At 39.7% G+C, this 14,465-nt stretch overlaps 1 protein-coding gene across 1 annotated transcript; it reads right to left on the bottom strand.

Moving 5' to 3' along the window:
- Positions 1–55: 55 nt before the first annotated feature.
- Positions 56–12,040, bottom strand: LOC146166385 (uncharacterized). The gene is made up of 11 exons (XM_083392072.1): positions 11,843–12,040; positions 11,292–11,429; positions 9,991–10,182; positions 8,395–8,613; positions 7,352–7,440; positions 6,416–6,786; positions 5,129–5,269; positions 4,750–4,808; positions 2,288–2,485; positions 1,699–1,865; positions 56–873 (listed from the first exon to the last, which is right to left on the bottom strand). The coding sequence occupies exons 1-11, from the start codon at positions 12,038–12,040 to the stop codon at positions 651–653; spliced, it is 1,995 nt and encodes a 664-aa protein (XP_083248198.1). The 3' UTR covers positions 56–650.
- Positions 12,041–14,465: the final 2,425 nt, after the last annotated feature.

The raw sequence follows: 14,465 nt of genomic DNA, 5'->3' as shown, positions 1-14,465 counted from the left end.
TCTATATTTCCGTGAGACGTTAACTCGTGGAAGTCCGAGGGGTTCGAACCCCGGTAAAGGCAGTTCGCAAATCAAGCATCAAGGAACAAAACAAGCGAAGAACTTTGAAGATTGTCAGCGAGAAAAATCCCTGGGCGCAAAAATAAACAGAAACAGTAGAAAGTGATAAAGTTGTAGGGGCTTCCAACCAGGGCTGCTATATTGAAGTTCTGATGCAAAATAACGACATATAAATGTTCTGGGCGCATCACAACAATTATATCTTTTCACGTTATTTTAACTTTAAACGTTTGTGCAAAAAGTAAGGGTTTTATTAAAAACCACTTGTATGTGATATTAATGGACTTCTTAGAAAATCTTAAGCCTCATAAATCAACAATGCTTATGAAACTTTTATAGATTTTTTTGATGTTCGAGTTTGTTAAAACAAGTTTTTTTTTGCGAGTGAGAGAGGTTTAAAGTTGTATGAAAATATTTCACCAAGAGTTTATCAACAAAAACCAAAACAAACCAAATAATTGCAACAGTGACAGGATTTTAACTTGATTTTTTTTTGTTTTAAAACTTAAACAAAAATAATCACACTCGCGTGCTCGTTAAGGTAATTCCCCTTAACAAGGGGGTAAAATCTGACGTCATAAACATAAAAATTACAAGCATGCTTCTGAATTTGGGGACTTTCCCCTGAGCTCGGCGGTCTCGAATACGTCATCGTGGTTACTGGACAGTGGTTGGTCGGATTTGTGGGCGGAATCGAGGGAGTGTTTGGGGCGTGGCCGGCGCCGGGTGGATCCCCTGAATGAGAACTGCGTGGTGGAAGTGCTGAAGAGGCGCCGAGAGGAGGAGGAGCAGGGGAGGAAGGAGCGGAGCAATCTGGAGGAAAAGTTGCTATGTACACGTCATCCGTTCAGATTTTGTTTGTACCCGATTAGTTACTTCACAAGCGCTGCTCACTAATGTTGTGGCCTCCATTGCGGCCAACATTGTGTTGTTTATTGTCTTTATATTGGTTACCTGATCAATTATTTATTCTCTTAAACGTATACCTGCACATTTATAAAATGTATTCTGATGATATTGCGATCAGGGAGCGGCTGACTTTGATGAGCTAACGGTCTTTCGCTGCACCCTGGGAATCCGCCTCTCAAACAATAAACATATCTATCTATCAGCTGCTACACGTGTCGCAATGCAATCAAGCATGACGTAAGTGTTGTTATGACGAGGGATTTGAAGTCGGAACCCTACGTGAAAATCCGATGGAGCTGGAGCAGTTGTTTAGAAAATAAAAATAAAGGCTCCGATGTATTTCATAAGATGCTATGCTACTACTAATAGCTGAATTACCATAATTTAACAGCAACCCTTCACAAAATTAAGAATTGTTGCCTCTTTGGCGCCACCTTTTCTAACTAACCACGTTGCTGGGGGATTTGATAGCAGACTGAGCAGAGCATTCAGCTGCAACCGACAATACTGACCACTTACTGACCACATTTGATAGTTTATACCGAAGCGGGAGTCGGAGAAGTGGTATTAATAAGCTACGGAGTTGGAGCTGGAGCTGGAGCTGGAGCAATTTAACATTTACGCCTGCTCCAAAGCCCTGCTTATATCCAGCTAATGTAGCCTACCCCAATTAATTATCACATGTCAATACCAGCCTAAAGTTAACAAGAACCAGAAGTTGTCCCTCACCTTAACTTTTTCGCGCAGTTGTCCTTGTAATGAGGGTTAAGGAACACGTACACAACTGGGTTAAACAGGGGTGACAGAAAGGGGCCGAACAGGGTGAAGATCTCGACCCCAGATGGAACGTGGACGCTCGCGTATTCCGCTGGGAACAATTGGATCAGCTTGCGGATCTGTTACGTCATAGAAGGGCAGTTGTTTTGTGGATCGGTTACATTGTTGAATGCAATGAATTGTAAAATAAATGGTTAATAATGACGCAATAAAAGCGAAAATTCAATTTATTTTTGTTTGCCTTATTGTTGATAAGACAAAGTCTTTTAATTAGTTTTAAATGTTGCATCCATTTGAATCAAATTAATTGAAACAATCGGTTTTAAAGATATTCAGTTTGCTCACCCAGAATCTCACAGTTTGATAAAAGCCGAAAAAACTAGTTATTAGGGTAAAGAGGGGGTTCCAAACCTTTTTGCACCGTGCCCACCTTTAAAAATTATGAGAAATCAATGCATATAATTGTTCAAAATGTGCTTTATATGTTTAAAAAAACATTTAAGATTTTTTACCTGTTCCATGCGCAATTTAGGCAACTCACCAAGAAGGGAAGGTAGAGAACGACAAACACCATGCAGATGCCGGTCGTCATCTTGGTAATGCGGCTGGCGCTCTTGCGCACCATGCGGTTCTTCTTGCGCGACTCGCTTGGCCGCTTGGTGGAGCCACGGGGCGTGAACGGGAAAGGGAAGAAAGAAGAAGTTGAAGAGTGGAGGAAGCGCCTCCGGGATGCGTCGCTCTGGAACAATGGAAGACAATGAGGAAAAATGGAAGACAATCGGTAACAATAGGAAGACAACCGGGAACAATGGGAAGACAATGGGGAACAAAGATAGACAATACAAATAATAGGGAACAATGAGAAACAGTAGGAGTGATAAAAAACAAGTGAAGTGGAAAACATTTTGCAATAATCTTTTGGGGGGGGAAAGACAAAAGTTTTTGTAAAATTAATTCATTGTTCTACACCAGGGCTTTTTGTCTGTTTAGACTTTAGAAGAAAGTTTTGAAAGTCTTTCAGCTTACGGCGCATATATGAAGCCTATTTGTAACGCAGATAGACAGCGTCTAAACTATAGCTGCCACACGTCAGGATGTTGCCTGACATGTCAGGGAAGTTATTGTTGAAATCTGCGTCTAGCTTTTATATGTCCGGGATTTAACCGTACTGTATAAAATATATATCGCCAATACGTTCACAATACCGAAAACGATATTTGTTAATGCAAAAATTGTTTAAATATTTGTGCTGTTTAATAAATAGCTCAAATATTCACAGAGAGTAACTCGCGAGTTCAAATACTGTTCATTGTTACGTCACACGCTACCAAGTCTATAGCTTTTTTAAAGTATCAGTATCTATAAAAAGTCTAGTTATTAAAGATTTGTTGGTCGAGATTACTTTAGAAATATATTTAGGTGTGCGTAAATTATTAAGAAGGCCGCGGCTAAAAGAAGGTCGGAAACACAGTTTGAATGAAGTGTTTGTGCGCGAAGTCACGTATTTCACGTAGTGAAAAAATTCTCTCGGAAGTGACTCTTCACCCGGTTCATTTATAGCAGGGGCGCCTCATAATGACAATAGCGCGGACTGGGAGCTTTTAAAGCGTATCAACCATTACAGAGACTTCGGCAATATGTTTGGGGTAGCGAGTAGGAAATTAACACAAAACCAAACAAAAAACACAACCCAAGACTTAGGTGAACATTAAAAGATTCCCAAACTTACGGATGGCGAACCCGCAGGAACGGAACGAACTAGGGATCACAAACAGGTCACTAAGTGGTTCATCATACATATGGTTGGTTTTCTGAATATGTGAGATTTTTAAGTAAATTACAATCCCTAACTAAACTGTTCATCACTTTAAGAAATGCGGCGAAGCAGACCAGGAATGTCTTATTTAACACAATATTAACTTAAAATGTAAAACTTCAAAAGCGATTGAAGACTGAAAAGTTTGGGTCGCCCGGCTTTAATCAATAAAACTCTAAGGTTGTTAAAAATAAGTGCAACAACAAATAGGAAAATACTAATAGGCCGTTTAAAAAGAACGGGATATAACTTTTTATGGGACCATTAAGTGCTTCCTTCAACAAGCAACTTGATCTAACTAAACCCGTATTTCAGAATTTTGCGAATTGGAACCAATTCGTGATTTGCATTCAACGTGGTCACGCATCGCTGCACACACCCTTTCACGTTTTTCCTGTTCGTTTTATGCAGAGGAAGCTACTGTGACGTCACACTAACATCCTCTGTTGAATGGCGCGCGCGCGTGTGACGTAAATGAAGCGCCTTAGCAAGTTTATCGCGGTTTAGAATGAGAAAGAAACAACTTGTTTGAGCAGGCGTGCTAACGACACGCAAAGATAATCACCTGATGATATCCTTGGAATTCAAAGTAAAAACAAACCGAGTAACCTTCATTTCGTTTAGACTTCATACACCGATCAACATGCGAATCTAATTTTTTTGCAGCTCAAACTAAATAAACGACAAAAACCTTCTAAAAGTATTTGAATTCCACCTTTGTGGAGACAAGCTCCGCGTGCTAACATAAAACTAAATGGTGACTTAATCTGGTCAAGGTATTTCACGCGGAAGTGCGCTCCATCAAATCAAAATTAAACAAACACACATCTGTGTTTAATAACAACTGTGATCTAGAGGTGAGTCTGCTATGACTTTTCGGCGTTCTATCAAATTTAAAGCACCGAACTCACGCCGGTTTCGGCTCCACCCAATCTTATCTGTTGTTTTTAGTTTGTTCCACAAAACGTTATCACAAAACACTACGTTTGGGTTTAAAAAATGTACACTTATTGTGACGTCACAATCGGCGGTTAATAAGTGGTGACGGCACTTGTTCTAACGTAGCGTGTTTAATAAATACGCGAAGTCAACATAAGGCGAAGTAAGTTTACAAGTTGCTAAACTACGTGACATATTTGTCGACTAAAATTAAATAATTCAAATTTGTCAATTGTTACGTAACAAACCTCGTCGCTCGATCTTGTGGTTGTCGAATGTCGCGGGTTATCGCCCTCAGCCATTTTACCTGCCAATAAAAGTGTTTAGATTGACAATAATTATTTGAAACTAACCAAAAAGTTTAAAGAAATTCCAAAATAACCGAACGTTCTTATAAGGCTATAGTTAAAATCTGAATATAGTAAAAAGCAAATCCCATTTAATTTATAACGAAACTGAAAAACTAAAAGGCAACAACAACTTGCATAAACAACAACGATGTTAATAAGTTTCAATGTTCCAAAAGCCGACATAAAAAGTGAGCAAGCATATAGCTTTGTTCCAAAATTCTAATAAAACAAAGTGCATTCTGAACGTCACAAACACCTCTATGACGTCACAACCGACCTGGTGTGTAGTCCAGCACCTGCCTAAGCAGGGTCGGGGTCTGGGGTTTCGAGCTGGGTAGGGGGGCCAAGAAAGCCCCCGAAGCTTGCAGAATGTTGTCGGCGCTCGTGCTACGCATCAGTGAGCGCGGACGTGACGTCACTAAAAGAATATATGACGTCATTAGGTTGGAGAACGTCGTTTAGGTATCTACTAAGGCAGTGGTTCCCAACCTTCCTGTTTTCGCGACCCCTTTTAAGTTTTCGATGACGTTCGCGAACCCCCTATTATAATGTATAATACATAAACCAGAGTCAATATAAAACACATTTCAAATTTGGGGAAAAAATCTAGACGGATTTTATCAAAATTTGGCTAAATTGTCCGGATTTAAGTAGGCACAACAACATAAAGTTACGGTCTGGGCGCCCATTCATTTTTTAGACATTGTTTGACCGACGCTCGATTTATTAATTAAAAAGTATAATGGTGACGTCATAAACACGACTGGTTCACTGCAGCAAAAGCCACATAAAGATAAATGTTAGACTGGCGGTTGCTTTTTTTCCTTCTATACAGCTATATTGCTTATTTCTAATGAAGTTTTTTTTCATTAAATACTACATTGCGACCCCCAGGTTGTGAACCACCACACTAAGGACAAACTTTTAGACGACTTTGCGCACTTTTGTGTGATTTGAGTAAAGCTGGACACTGTCTATAAAACAAAGAGTAGCTGACAAGATTAAATATTGCAAAACATTTCTTCGAGGAAATGTCGCTAAAGTAGTAAAGTGATTATTTGAACTTGCGTTAGCTCACATTCCATAATCGGAAACTTCATGAACAATGTTTTAAGCTGTGAATCGATGCTAAGAAGAGTATCAGACATAACCGACATTTACCAAATAATCAGCCATTAGAACAAAACCGGCTCAAACTTCAAACGTTTTATCGTTTGTTTGACCGACTTCGGACGATAACCGATACTACTTACCAGTATCGTAAGCGATACCAACCCATATTATCGGGGTAACCGATACTTAAACCGCCAAAGACTGTTGGGCCGATAAAAGCGAGTGGTATCGGGCGATATTATCGTTACTTGTCATTTGTCTTCGCACCAGTTTAGTATCGGTTACAGAAACGATACCTATAGGCAGTATCGGGCGATAACCGATATTCCCAACTAGTATATGACGAAATTTTATAGTATTAACTAATATCGGTTACCGTGACGATACTAATAGAAAGTATCAGACAAAACCGATATTCCCAGCTAGTATCGGACGATATTATCGAACCCACTTGTCATCGTCCTGGTTCTTTGTTGGTTGTTCGTCCAATCAGGGGTCGTCGCCACCAGGGGGGAGGGGGGTCGGGGGTCCCCCGGAACCAGGGACGGGGGGGTCAGCAGGTGGTTCCCCTGCGACTTTGGGCGCCGGTAGCTGGCCGAGGAGGTCTTGGCCCGGGTGAGGGGGGTCAGGGGCGGGGTCACACTGGGGGTGAGTCGGGCCTTCCCCTGTTCGCTGTGGAAGTCGGCCTGGGGGATTCTGAGCGGTGGTGGTCTGGATTTGGACATTCTCTTGCGGAAAGTTGAGGGGGTCGCTACATCCGGGGCCCCTGAGGGCGACTCGTCACCTGACATGTTGATGATGTCATCAGCGCTACGGTGCAATCTGGGGGGAATATTAAGGGGTAAATAATAAGGGGGGAAATACTTATGGTAAATATTAGGAGAAAATACCAACAGCGTAACTAACAATGACTTGCAAAACACATTTCTTGCCTCAAAGTTTTCCTTAAACAAACCGAACAACCATGAAACCGTTACTTTTCATTTAGTAACTTTAAAAAATCTGGACAACTGTCGAAATATCACTATTTAGCAACCCTAATGGAGGGGAGTTTTTTGGGGGTCACATTGGGGCATTTTAATATAACGTTTTTTTAAAGGGTTTTATTCATAGGTTTAATCAAATAGGCTTTTGACTGTCATTTTTTGGGGTAAACATTAGGGGTTTGAATATTAGGGGTAAACATGAGGGGGTAAATGCTTAGAAGTAAATAATATGGGATAAATATCACGGGGGTGAGCATTTAGGGTAAATGCTATGGTATTAGGGGTAAATTTTAAGGGGGAAATAGTAAGGGGTAATTATTGAGGGGTTATACACCATATGAATCGTCCTAAAGAGCTTGTGATTTTTAACTTTATTATGTTCCAAGGTTTAGGTCGCTTACTTTCTCATGATCGATCTGCGAACTGATCCTCGTTTGTTCTTCTCGTGGAGGCTTTTCATCTTCTTCATCTGTTTCTGGCGTTTGCGGACCTTTAGTGAGCAAAATACACAGGGGTTAAGTTTTAAACTGTGTATCAGAACGCCTTGGTTGGTTGGTTCAACTTTTAAAGGCGTCGCACAATGATAGATTGCGGGAACAAGCAGCTTACATGGGTGGTTCTCAACCCAAGGGTCGCTACCTTTTATCAGGTGGTAGTTTGATTTGGTTTGGTCGCCGACTACATTAGTTTACGTGGGTGGATTTATTAAGCTTAGTTCTGAGCAAGATCTCTCCAATACTTGACAAAAATTGCGGGAAAATACGAAAATATATGTCAAATATCAACTATTTATGCCTTCATCTTGTGTTTTGTTCGTTTACAAAAGTTAACTGAAATTATTGGGTCGCCAAAGCTTAGCTGATGTACTTATGCTGTGTGTGACGCGCCATGAGAAAAAGGCCGACAAGCATATATGCATTAATATCATGGCAAATGCATTCGCATTCATTATTACAAGAAAACTACTACAGCAATGGATTTTGATTTTATATTAGAAATAAAAAGTAAAAAATGTTCGACCCACAGGATTGCCATATGTGCTTCAACCTGGGTTCCAAAGGTTTATTAAGAAAACGTTTTCCAACGATACTCCAAGAAATTTCCTCATGAACTAAATTCGTACGATCTTCAACTAAGATCGCACTCAGGTATAAAGGCGGGCCAGATGATTTTCAATCAACAAAAATACACACTTTTGGGATGTGCATTCACAATTAAAAAAAAAACTTTTTAATGACTTGACTTAATTCAAGTTTTTACATAAAATGACTGAAATTCAATTTAAGTCTTTAGGGCAAATGACTGCACATGGAGTTATGTTTAGGAAGAGACTTCGGTCTAACATAATGTTTAAATAACGCTTAAAATTTGAAAACAATTCCTCACAAACTAACACCAAAAGTAAAGCAAGCACTAATTTCCGCTTCCGCAAGTTACAACTCACCCTAATTACGATGGTTGCGTTGGCGATAAGTAAAACAAGGAAAAGTAGCAGGTTTGCGACCTCCAGGATGAGGTTGAAAGTCCTGTACTGTCTCCCCCACTCAAACGAACACAGGGAGAGCCAGGGAACTGCCACGTACTTGCCGAAGTTCGTGTAGATTGGGAGGCTGAAGTAAAGGCCGTAGATGGCGAGCGAAGACCCCAGCACGAAGTACTTCGTCTGTGAGTAAAACAGGTTTTAACTTAATTTAATTGTTAGTGCTTTAAAGCCAGTGACAAAGTTAGTTGATAAATTGTATTCCAATGTCCTAAAGTTTGTGCTAAATCCCGTCAAAATGAAACAAATGCCATTTTAAAATCCCCTATAGGTTGTTTGAACTTGGCTAACCCAACCTAAAAGACTGACCATAGTTGCAATGTTTGGCTAAATTATATTTTAATATTTGTAAAGCTTTAAAAGTTCAGAAGATTTAACTAATTTTAAAAGAAATATTGGGCTTAATAATCCCAAAAAACTTTTGATGTTTCAATTGAACCTATTTCGTCAGTTTGAGCGTAGTAGTGACGTCATTTGGTAGTGGATCAGATCGCGATGTTTTTGCCCAAAATATCGAATACCGGTTTGGAACAAAGGGTCAAATACTGGGCATCCCTACAGCCACAGCAACCACCAAAACATTCCATGAAATTTCAGGCACTAACTGGAGCATGGACTCTAAGAAGGCAAGCAGATAAACAAGTGGACATTTCTGAAAGCTTATTGGTCAATAAAAGGGGCCAAGCCTCCCCAATATAGGTTGGGTCCTGAGAAGAAATATTTTTGTCTGTGGCTACAACAGAAATGGCCTAATGGATGAGCAAAATGAACCAGTGTTTAAAGGCTACGGCCCGCGATCATCAGTCTATAGAACTATCCGGCCCTTGATGAAAATGTTTGGTGTTTCTTGGCTTCGAACATTAAAGAGCGCACAAAAAATGATCGTAGCACAGCAAACCGCCATAGCTGAATAAATTCGTCCGGACCTATGCCAAATACTAGCTGGTGATATTAAGATGGGTTAACAAATATTTAAAATAAATAGAGTTGTGAAAGAATATAATTAAAATATATTACAATAAAGAAAGCTGTTTAGTGAGAATGTCTTTAGAACCGAGTAGCCAAGGTTAAAAAAACGCAAAAAGCGGTTACTGTTGTCAAGTTTGAAACGAGGTGAACTAAAGCAGAAAAACTTAGGAATTTTACACACAACAATACGGAAAACTTTAACTGAAAACATATTTGGCAAACGAAAGCTGAAACGCGTAATCTAAAACCCTATTTATCACATCGTAAAATCACTTAATGAACTCTAAGATTTGGCTTAAGGCAATTAATCAATTTGGGTGTTTAAGTGATGATAAACACGTAACACTGTTAAACGAGTTATTATTAACGACTAGAGTTTATTGTTAATACTTTCAGCAAAGCAATAAAACACAACCAAGGGTCCGTAATTTTCATCCATATAAGGGGTTTGGTAGAGGGTGATAGAAGACCCAAGGGGGGGGGGTGACACACTACATTAAAGCGCTGCATTGTGAACGAACAATGGCTCACCTTCAGGTAGGGGTGCTGCTTGTACCACACGTGGAAGTATACCGCCACCGCGCGGTCAACAGCCATTATAATCGCCACTAGGGGGGAGAAGAGGGTGGAGGTGGCGAACAGGTAACCGGAAGTATTGCACAACAATGGGTTCGCGTCACACGATGGGGGGATGAGTAGGGGGGACACGAATATCACCACGCACTGAAAAACAAGGGTTACCGGGGGTCACAGAACTTTTTTTAAATTAATTTTTCATTCATCTAATCATCACTTTTATCGTTAAAAGCAAAACCAGGTGTTTTTTGTTAGATAAGCATAATGCTATTTGACGTCACAGGGACAATAGGCTATATGACGTCATAGAGATGCTAGATAATTTGCCGTCACACGACAAAAAGTTTTCTCAGCGTTTATTACGCTAAAGGCTAGATAGATATTGTGGTGATAATGAGCTCGCCCTCCACAATGTGTCCTACAGTATGCATGCTACATTTGGGCTCAACAGATTTCCCAAAACGGCAAAAACTAAAACAGTTTTATTCATTGCTTTGTTGGTAAATAGTGACTTTGAAATATTATATTATGACTTTGAAATATTAAAGAAATCGATATGATTTAACAAAAGTGAAAAGCCAACTAACCAAACAAAATTCAAATTCCTTGCTTTGTTTTTCAGTTAGTTTCATAAAATGTTTGTTATACACCTCCAAAAAATGAAAAAACTAAAAATATACATTTCCCGTTATTGCTGACAATCTCTGTTGGTTTAAACATATTTTTGTAGAGCAACAGGCATTTTTTTATGTGTTAAAAATAAATTTAACTTTAAAGCTACCTAATTATTTTCCAAAAACTATTCTGAAGCAAACTATTTCCCGGAGAAAACATCGAATCACGAACATAATGCAAGCCTAAACCTTCGGCTCCGACTCTGCAGCCGGTTCGCCACAAAAAATAAGATCACAAAAAGTTTTGTTGATATTTTTCAGCACCAGCTTGTTTGACTTGTGCGAGATGACCCACCAGGCACGTACCAAGTGGGACATAGGGTCCCAATGTCGGTGCAAGAAGCCCACTGTGCCCCCGATCCTGCCAACCCAACTCCAATCTTCAAACATCTTGTCAAGGCAGCCCAATGCAAAGTTTTCTCCCCAGTCACTCCCGCAAAACGCCCAACTGGCAGCACTTTGTTTTGCGACTGATTAGTACGTACCTGAAGTATGTCGAGTGTGTTGAGTATGCTGACGTAATAGTGACGTCATGTACCTGAATTATGTCGAGTGTGTTGACGTAATAATAACGTCACGTACCTGCAGTATGTCGAGTATGTTGAGGACTCTGACGCATCCGAAGAGGAATGAGACGTGCTTTCCCCGGATGTTGGTTGGGACGCTGAAGACGACGAGAGATGCTGAGAAGTTGAGGAAGATCATGAGGAGGACCAGGATCTGGCGAAAATGTTAGTTAGGGATATAGGGGTTAATCAGGGATTAATCAGGGGGGGTTGGGGTAAGTACGGGCGAAAGCTGTGGTTCTCATTATAGTTTGAATATCGGTAATTTTAAAACATAGTTGCGCAGTTGTGAAATACAAGTTAGTGAATCGGATAAATCAAGTGTGGGTGAGATTAAGGTGAAGGCGATTAAGATGTTAAGAAGTTACGGCTTTAAGTGGAACCTTTTTCGTAAACTGCTGTGCGACAAATGCGCAAAACTATTTACACAAAGAAAAAGTATAAAAAACGACTTCATCTAAAATATGATAGTGACGTCACTTCTTACAACCACCTCTTATTACGTCACTAAATCTTTCTTGAAACTTAAATGACACAAAAAGACGTTCCACCTAGGGAATTCCCCACCTGTAGTATTGCCCTTGCCGGGTCGATCCACACGTCACAGCTGAACTGTTGTGACGTAACAAGCGGCGTCGCGTTGCCCATCCACTGTGACGTCACATTGCGGTAAACCACGTTCCTTCCAGCGATTGTGAATGGTTCGAACCCTGATCCTACATCTGATGACGTCACTATGCTCGTGTTTGTGACGTACGAGGTCATTGTGATATTGCTTATGACATCACAGACCGATTGGGTTGTAATTCACACACGCGGAATTGTTATGCGATATTAGAGGAAACTATTTGTAAGATGAGAAGTTCCTGAAAGCAGCAATTCGGTAAAAGTTAAGCTTGGAATAAAAAGAACCGAGCTATTTAATGCATTCTGCTGCACAACTTGATATACATATATATATAGTAGCCGTGTTAAGTATCGTAAAAGTGAGAATGTAGTTACATTTGTTTACCTTTGGAAATAATCTATCGTCAGTTCTAGGTGCAATTAAACAACTTCCCTACATTTTGAGTACACATCCAGCTGACACAGAGTGTGAAACTAAGCCTGGTACACGTTGAACCGGCATCTCGTGTTCCACAAACTGTTGGCGTCAAACTCAGCAGATTTCCTGCCATTCTTTAGTTGAAAACTGTACAGAAAATAAATCCGCACTAACTGAGGGGCTACACAAATCATACAAAGCTTAACACTTTAATTCTCTTATCTTCTTAGCAGCTTTGCTGTAACCTCAAGTAGCTGATTTGCCCTCACAAGTGCGTAAGTGTCTGTTGGTTGAAACCAACCCAGTTTAACTACAGCCACGAGGTGAGATACAAACTTGAATCAGCATTTACAACATTCATGCAACAAAGGTTCTGTTAAAACTGACTATTCCTTGTTATAATTTAACTCTAAACGTAAAATCATAAGGGAATCTTTTTAAATAACCCTTATTTTAAATGGTTGTTACACAGCCATAATAGAGAGTTTAGATTATTTTTAACGACAAAACGCTATAAAAATTGTGTGGAAGCACCAGGATCCAATATAGACGTGAAATCCCGCAACATTAGTGCAGCACCAGTTCACTACACAACTTAATGCTACACCTTAACGTTACAATACAAACTTATCAGCAAAGTTGAGCAAAACGAACCTACGTCACGCCTACGCACTACATGACGTCATTACGTGACGTTAAAACCCTTCAAAGTACCAACTATCTTACAACAGCCACTGACTCCCAGCAGTAGAGCCCAGCACTTAGTGCTCAGCATAAGGTTCGGCTTCCTGTGAGCGCATTTCGCCCTAACCACTTCAGCGTTTTTACGCGATCGACAAACGATTTCGCGTCTCATTGTGACGACATATACGCTTGATTGGTGAGAAAAAGATGGGCTCAATTAGAGCATTTAACACGTCGCTTTATTTAAAACCCTAACAAGGGCCTAACATAAACATATTTTATTCGATATATACAGAATAACCTTTTAATACCACTCCAAAAGTTCACCTGTCTGTTAATGCTGGGTAGAAAGGTGCCGAACGAGCTTTTTAATTTACCAGCGCAAAATTTCCCGCATCGTTTGTTAAAAGAAAACTAACGAATCGTTTGTTGTTTTTATAGATAAACGCGCACAACAGGAGATCCATAAACGGTGTTTAATTATTAATGAAATCAGACAAGCCGCTTTAGTAAGTTGCGTGTGTTTAATCAACGCCTCACTTTCAGCTTCGAATCCATTTTATAACGGGAAACATGAAACGCAAAAAAAAACTTTCCTATAGAATTTCTCTCTGTAGAATAAAGACAACTGTTTGCTACCGTACCTCCAACACTTGTGCCAGGCGCAGCATCCTGTGTATGACGTCACAATGCCCTCTATATCCTGTATTATGGGGTAAGAATCGTGTTTCCTTGGCAGGAAGGTTCAGTCAATTCGTCATCAGCGATTAGAAGCTGGTGGTTGAGGCAACGTTAAGCTTCACTTTATCAGAATGTTACAAGAACGCGACTTGTAAATTGCTAGTTGTATTAACATTCAAACAAGTTTCCTCACAACCTTTCTTTTACGTGTAATTAATTTACTTAAGTTCTACTTTGACCTGATGTATAGCACGGTTGTGAGAAAGTTTGCGTTCATTAAAGCACAATTTGTAGTTTAACAGTTTGCACTTGTTTTTTGAATTCAGAATTACACCAATACGGCTTTCAACAAGATTGTAAATTACCTAAGGCCGTGTTGTTTATGGCCTTGGCGCACAGTTTTAAGAAATATGAACAAAATTCCAACGAAGTGTTCAAAATATATCGTCATGTCGTTACCGACTTAAATAGACGTAACTTTGTACAACAACATTATATAGCAAAAGTCATTTGACGCATTTAGCACAATTTAAACTGAGTTATGCTGAATAAATAGAAAATAGGTTTCAAATGTTCTACAAAATTTTTACAATTTCCTCAAACCCGAGCTAAATCGTAAAGGTCATAAAACATTTTAAGAACCCTATATTTTTGTCCGTGTTTTACGTTTTTTTGCAAATTGTTTTACTAGGCGGGCTTTACAAACGCCGCTTTGCCGCAAATAAACCACTATGACTTTATAAGCTTCTTAAGAACAACGATGGGTTTAAGATAAAAACT

Source organism: Ascidiella aspersa, chromosome 1 (assembly GCF_963924565.1).
Source record: "Ascidiella aspersa chromosome 1, kaAscAspe10.2, whole genome shotgun sequence".
Lineage (NCBI taxonomy): Eukaryota > Metazoa > Chordata > Ascidiacea > Phlebobranchia > Ascidiidae > Ascidiella > Ascidiella aspersa.
This window is presented reverse-complemented; position numbering and strand designations above follow the sequence as displayed.

Bases quoted from the DNA above. Each gene is read 5' to 3' on its own strand.
- LOC146166385 (XM_083392072.1), bottom strand. From the start codon at position 12,040: ATGACCTCGTACGTCACAAACACGAGCATAGTGACGTCATCAGATGTA. The intron at 10,183-11,291 runs GTACGTGACGTT...CTTGTTTTTCAG, and splicing joins ACATACTCGACATACTGCAG to TGCGTGGTGATATTCGTGTC. The intron at 8,614-9,990 runs GTGAGCCATTGT...TTTTACTCACAG, and splicing joins AGCAGCACCCCTACCTGAAG to ACGAAGTACTTCGTGCTGGG.